Consider the following 7,500-nt stretch of genomic DNA (forward strand, 5'->3'; position numbering starts at 1 on the left):
GGTCGCAGTTTAGCGCACATGTAAAATATAACGCTATACTACGACGTGACAACGTGACAAAGCTTCTCTAAACACATCGGCTATCATATATTTCCCTGCATCCCTCCTACTGAGATTATATCGGTATTGATTTTGGACAGACTGAATGCGCGGAGGAGGAGGAGGAGAAATCTGCAGCTGTGCCCTGAGTAGCCCTGTGCCCGTCTGTGAAAAGCGTCCTGTCCAGTCGCACCTTCGCAAACAGATGCGGGATTCCCTCAATCCTGTACCCAATATCATACTGTATTGAGCAGAAAAATCGCACAACAGCTATTTCTGTCTGTGTTTGTTTGTTGCTCCGTGAGGTTACAGAATGCCCCATGCATGCAGCAGGCTGTTTCGCCAGCCGGGGTCTGGCAGGAGGGAGGAGGCGCAGGCAGCCTGCACTGTGCTGAGAGGAAACTTTTGCACAACTTTTAACAAGAATCACGAAAAGCCCCCAAACTAAAATGAAAAAGGGACTATATGGCAACTTGGACGAGGGAATGACGTAGAGAAATCTCGCATTGTGTTACCCCAGAACGGGGGGTTTGTCGTATTGTGCGGTGTGCTGCTGTAACGAGCCCACGTCACTTTGCTCTCGTAACGTAGTTTCCATAGAGATACATGCAGAAAAATAATTAAATTTCTAGTTCGCCACTGAATTACCAAATTGATATAACTTAAAACCATTTTGAGCAAAGCTGTTTCCAAACAGGCCACCAGCGTTGGCTAATTGTTGATATTTATAAAGATATTGCCCCTCTCAAATAAATTATTTTTGAGGCACTAGGCAAACTGTAATGGCGTCGATTTCCGAAAAAGAATCTTGACTTCAACACAGCCAAAGAGTCCAGTATAGACAAGAGCATATGTCATTTCTTGGTTTTTTCCATAGGTATTTTCAAATCACTGTTCTAATACATATCTAGGGGGTAAGTCCTCCTTTAAAGACTTACGCACCGCACCGTCACATCCACATCAATATCAATCACATCTAAGACATCGATATTACGCTGTAGAATTGTGGGTAGTGTAGTACTTTTACATTCAAATATATATATATACATCCTTGTTTATAAATGTATATATATATATACTGTATATATATATATATATATATATATATATATATATATATATATACACTGTATATATATATATATATATATATATATATATATATATATATATACACACTGTATATATATATATATATATATATATATATATATATTAGGGCTGTCAGCGTTAACGCGTTAATCGCGCGTTAACTATCGTTCCTATTAACGCCACTCATTTTTTTAACGCGCGATTAACGCATGCACGTTCTGTGATGTTTGAGCCTTGGTCCGCGCCGTAGTTTTGGAAATCAGGAAGCAGTAACGTTGATATCAAGCAGAAACAAAGCTCCGTGAGCAGAAAAGGAGGAAGAAAATGGGTATATTGGCAAGTTCAGCTTCAAATTGTGAAAGATGTCCTGCATTTTGGGTGAGAGAGAGAGAGAGGGAGCGTGTCAGCTCTCCCCGTCTGTCTCGTCTCACCGTGGCAGAGAGAGTGAGAGACAGACAGACGGAGAATGAGGGGGGGGGGGGGGGGGGAGGAGACAGAGAGGGGGACAGAGAGGGAGAGAAAGCGAGCGAGACAGACAGACAGACAGGCAGTGAGAGAGGGACCGACAGAGAACGGGAACGCGAGAGAGAGAGATACCGAGAGAGAAAGAGAGAGGGGGGAGAGAGCATGCTTCTCCTGTCTGTGGCTGGAGAGATGTAGAGGATCGCACCAATTAACTTCACACAGTGCAGCCTGAGAGATGTGTATTCCCAGTAACTAGTAGCAATAATAACAATATTACCAATGGCCAAATACTTACCCATACGAATGATAGCTACCCATATTAATACAACAGTGCATCTTTGCACAAAGCTCTCAGGTTTAAAGTAGCCTACCTCAGTTTAAGGTAGATTTAGAACAGATTAAAAAAAATTGATTAATTTGCGATTAATCGTGAGTTAACTATGGAAATCATGCGATTAATCGCGATTAAATATTTTAATCGATTGACAGCTCTAATATATATATATATATATATATATATATATATATATATATATATATATATATATATATATATATATATACACATTTATAAACAAGGATGTTGCACTGGACCTGTACTGAGCAGTTCCTATGACAGCTTAACAGGTGAGTAAATCCCTGTTCACACAGGAGCAGCATCACAACGGGCCCTCAGAGAGTTCAGAGGGACCTCCCAGCATCTCTCTTGTCCATACAGGTGTGTTGCTCTTTTCCTGTTTGTTTGCATCCTGATTTGAGCTTCCTTCAACTGTTGTGTTCCTTGATGTAGGAATTAATCTGAAATGATCTGACACGTCTAGCGACTCATATTCAAGCCACACTGCAGAAGAATTCATAACAACGAAGTGGAACGCGCTGGAAGCAATCTGTCATAACAATAAAGTGATACATGGTGTTTAAACCGTTTCTCCCTCCCGTAACAAATCAAAATGCCATGACACATCTAGCAAGGTAAAAATAATCATCGTCGTGTGAAGCTGCTGTGTAACCTGCAATACAGTATGGTATTTGTCTCTGCGCGACAGCTAGAAAGTAGCTTATCTTGTTCAAAATGTGCTGCAGAGTCCGTCTAAGAGTTTAATCAGGGAAGCTGTCTTTAGGGGAGGGGGGGGAGTGAAACATGACACTGCAGACTCATTGCAAGTGGCCTAGGAATACAAACAGCACAATCCACAGACTAACACACACACACACACACACACACACACACACACACACACACACACACACTAACACCGTGAATAAAGATACTGTATGTAGTCGAGTCCAGCCTGCATCCACAAAGTAAACACACACACACACACGGACACACACTTGTTTTTGTCCGAGTTCAATGTTCTCTCGTGATCCTAAATATACATGAATCTAGGGATGTTCATCAATAATCGAAAATCGATAATTGATCGTTAAGGTATTGATTTGATCATGTGGAATTTTTATCGATTTTTAATGTATTTTTTTAATCAAATCAAATAGGGCTAAATGTGCTAAAAACTACAGTTTAAGATTTCACTACGTGGTCGCAACCACTTCAGAAGTTGTAGTTGTCATAGACTGTGCTGCATAGTTGATTGCTCTATTGCTGACAAAAATGTGTTATTGTAAGTCGCTTTGGATAAAAGCGTCTGCCAAATGACGTAATGTAATGTAATGTAATGGATTATTAATTTCCCTTATGCCCCAGTTCACATGCTCTGTTAATGAAATAAAAATATATATAAAAACATAATAGGGAAATACATCATCTTAGTCTCATGTGTTGAGTTGTGATTAAAGGGTTGGCCCTGGAAGATTTTCAGATTTCAAAGTAGGCCGCGGCATTGGAGCCCCTGCTCTATGGAAAATAAAATGGCAGATGAAATCTCTTGGTGCGTATGCCTAAACCGGAAGTGGGCGTGACTTTGGCTCTCTATGTCTTCTTCTTCTGTGGTGTTTTATGGCAGTTGGCATCCTTTATGTTGCATTATTGCCTCCTTCTGGATTTATCCATCGACTGTTTCCCTACATTCTGTAAAACCCCCTTCATCTTCTTCTGTGGTGTTTTATTAGCCTGGTAAACCAGCCGGTCACGACGGTGAACTCACATTTCATTTCATTATTTGTTTCAGTCTGGCCTTGTCTGTGTGTGTGTGTGTGTGTGTGTGTGTGTGTGTGTGTGTGTGTGTGTGTGTGTGTGTGTATGTGTGTGTGTGTATGTGTGTGTGTGTGTGTGTGTGTGTGTGTGTGTTACCTGAAATTAGGTGCAGAGGCCCACTCCAGGGCGAGGCAGGCCAAGTCCACAGCAGCATAGACCAACAGGAAGAATATAGTCACAATACTGGCAATGGTGTTGAGCTTCCCCGAAAACAACACCAGCTAGAAAGAGAAGAGAGAGGGGGGGAGGGTGGACAGAGAGAGAGAGAGAGAGAGAGAGAGAAGAGGGGGAGAAAGAGGGGGAGAAAGAGAGAGGGTTAAGATTAGGGATGTCAACGGTTAACCGTTAATCGATTAACCGTCGCTAACGTCGTTGTTCGGTTATTGCTGTCGGTCTATCAGTTAATATAAAAAAAAAAAAAAAAAAAAAAATTGTCTATTTACTCAATGAGCTCATGCCCAAACAAGGCGTGTCTATTTAGATGCTGAAATGTTAATGCTTTTTGTGTTAGAATTTCTAACACAAAAAGCATTAACAAGCATTAACAAAAAGCATCAACATTTCAACACAAATTCTTTTTGTGTTAGAATTTCTAACACAAAAAGCATTAACATTTCAGCATCTAAATAGACACGCCTTGTTTGGGCATGAGCTCATTGAGTACGGTAAATAGACCAACATTTTTTTTTTTTTTTTTTTATATTAAAAAATTATGAATTAACCGATAGGTTAATCGATTATTAGCGTCGGTTAATCGAAAGTGAAATTAACCGAAAATTGACATCCCTAGTTAAGATCCAGGGCAACACATCATCTCAAAGTTGCAGACAACAGGACATTTTTCCTTAAACGTCTTAGGCCATGGTCACACTGATCCGTCAAAAAATGGACAGAATTATAAAACGAATAGATGTACTGTATGTCCGTTGCATGTACAAGTAACCTACTTGTACAGCAGGTGACGGTAAGCACCTTGAAGGTGTCAGCGAACCGTCTATAAACCGAGAGAAGAAGAAAGCTGGCGTTAGCTAGCTGTTAGCTCTTTGCGCTACATTACTTATGTAGCAATAAAACACCACTGAATGACCCGTTTGATATAACGGTCAACCAGTTCGAGTCACGCTCTTTCCATAAAGCCCACCACCAGCTTTGATATCTGTTGGCTAGTTGTTGATATTTAGAACAATATTGTGGCTCTAAAATAATTTTTTTATTGATGCGGGCAACTGTCATGGCGGCGACTTCCACCCTCCATTTCCGTTCCGAGAACACCTCCTCGATTTCTGACTGGCTAATTTACCATTTGACCATTTAAACGGAGGGTGACCGTCCCTCTGTCCATCAGATAGGTCTATCCAGAAAAAGTTCAGCCCTCTTGAACTTTTCTGTCCATCAAAACTTGTGCAAATGTGCTGGATACGTACGCTTCATCAGTGCTCCACGGACAGACGGACAGCTGTGTTGAGAATGAATGGAAGTGAACAGAGAAATGAACGCAGACGGACAGAAACCCCCTTATCCTTTATCCAGGAAAAGCTGACCAAGAGGCACCTGACCTTTAGGAGCATCATCCAGCAGCACACCTTGGCTGCAGTGTTTCCATCTACGAGCTAACCCGGCTCTTAGCCATACTCCAGTTCAGGTCTTACTGAGGTTAAGCTACTGTAACCCGGCTCTTAGCCATACTCCAGTTCAGGTCTTACTGAGGTTAAGCTACTGTAACCCGGCTCCTAGCCATACTCCAGTTCAGGTCTTACTGAGGTTAAGCTACTGTAACCCGGCTCTTAGCCATACTCCAGTTCAGGTCTTACTGAGGTTAAGATGTTTACATGAACGAGCTACTGTAACCCGGCTCTTAGCCATACTCCAGTTCAGGTCTTACTGAGGTTAAGCTGTTTACATGAACGAGCTACTGTAACCCGGCTCTTAGCCATAATCCAGTTCAGGTCTTACTGAGGTTAAGATGTTTACATGAACGAGCTACTGTAACCCGGCTCTTAGCCATACTCCAGTTCAGGTATTACTGAGGTTAAGCTACTGTAACCCGGCTCTTAGCCATACTCCAGTTCAGGTCTTACTGAGGTTAAGCTGTTTACATGAACGAGCTACTGTAACCCGGCTCTTAGCCATACTCCAGTTCAGGTCTTACTGAGGTTAAGATGTTTACATGAACGAGCTACTGTAACCCGGCTCTTAGCCATACTCCAGTTCAGGTCTTACTGAGGTTAAGCTGTTTACATGAACGAGCTACTGTAACCCGGCTCTTAGCCATACTCCAGTTCAGGTCTTACTGAGGTTAAGCTGTTTACATGAACGAGCTACTGTAACCCGGCTCTTAGCCATACTCCAGTTCAGGTCTTACTGAGGTTAAGATGTTTACATGAACGAGCTACTGTAACCCGGCTCTTAGCCATACTCCAGTTCAGTAGCCTGTACTACGAAGCTAGTTTAATGCCTTATCCGAGTAAGTTTGAGTTTAAACCTGGTTTAGCCGTACTACAAAGCAAGTTAACTTTCAATCACCATGGCAACTGACGCTGCAAAGCTAACCTGGTCGCGACCAGGTTAGCTTCAGAGGATAAGATCAAAATCCATGAGAGACCCATATAATATCGGCTCTCTGGAGTCACTCACCATTCATAAGATCGCCATATGAAAAATAGATTGCAGTCAACTGAGAATAGAACAAGCAAAACATTCGTGGCTCTGTAGGCTACATAATTAAATTAAGCCTACTTACCACTTTATGTCTTAACAGCTCAACGATGCGTGGAGAAATATGATCACTATTAATCACCGCGGCGCATATCATGAACGGACCCTCAAATGGAGTGAGGGTGATATTCTCCTACATGCCAGAAAAGCCTATACATATAATATAGATATTAGTTTAAATATGGGATAGCCCCAATACTAAATATGCAGGCTATTCTTGCATCTTTCATCATTCTTGCATTCTTGCATCTTTCAGCTGGAACTGTGTCCTGTAGGCTGTATGCCAATATATGAGCAAAAATAGGCTAGTTTTTATCAATGATAACTATGCCCGCATCGTCTCAATTCAGTTCAGCAGTTTTCTCTTTTATAGTAGGCTATTAGGCTTTATACTAGGCTATTTTATATATGAATTATTCGATCAGTGCAACCACACACATGAGTGATAGAGATCATTATTCATTGAGCATGCGTTTCTAAATCTATGGTCTAAATAGGCTTACAGATTGTGGAAATGTATAGACTGAGATTACACTTTTACATTTGTTGCTGCTGCCTGTATCAATGCAGCTGTATCAGACAGAAATCGCTGATCAAAGTAAATCAAATGACTGATGTGAATACAAGCTGCTGCTTTAGACAGCCCTTCAGCAGACTATCCAACGCGGATTTTCATTCTGACATTAAATCACGGATACATTAAATATCCGCAAAATCTCTGATCACACTGTGGCTGCGCTGAATGAGGAAATGGGTGTGGAAATGGGTGTGGGCGTGGATCAACTCAGCTGTTCATAATGTGATTGGCTAGCGCACCTCTTTCGCGTGGACGCGCGCCTGTGCACGAGCGAAAAACGTGCGCGTGCACAGGCAGATCCCAGCTTCAGTTATCAACTACAAAACCAGCGTCGTAGTATCCTTAAACTAGATAGCTTTGATCCTGTTCAGTCAAACCAGATCAAAGGGACTTATCGCGGATCTGTTAAACTAGCTTCGTAGTACAGGGTCCAGGTCTTACTGAGGTTAAGATGTTT

General features: G+C 41.7%; 1 protein-coding gene across 1 annotated transcript in view; it reads right to left on the reverse strand.

The window, feature by feature from the left end:
• LOC310777484 (solute carrier family 12 member 9) overlaps positions 1–7,500 on the reverse strand; it is a 121,428-nt gene that overhangs the window by 38,207 nt on the left and 75,721 nt on the right. Inside the window, exon 9 of the mRNA XM_083637822.1 lies at positions 3,848–3,972. Within this exon, the coding sequence (XP_083493948.1) occupies positions 3,848–3,972 (125 nt within the window). The remainder of the gene's footprint in view (positions 1–3,847; positions 3,973–7,500) is intronic.

Source organism: Poromitra crassiceps (genome assembly GCF_964638095.1).
Source record: "Poromitra crassiceps genome assembly, chromosome: 5".
In the NCBI taxonomy this organism is placed as follows: Eukaryota; Metazoa; Chordata; class Actinopteri; order Beryciformes; family Melamphaidae; genus Poromitra; species Poromitra crassiceps.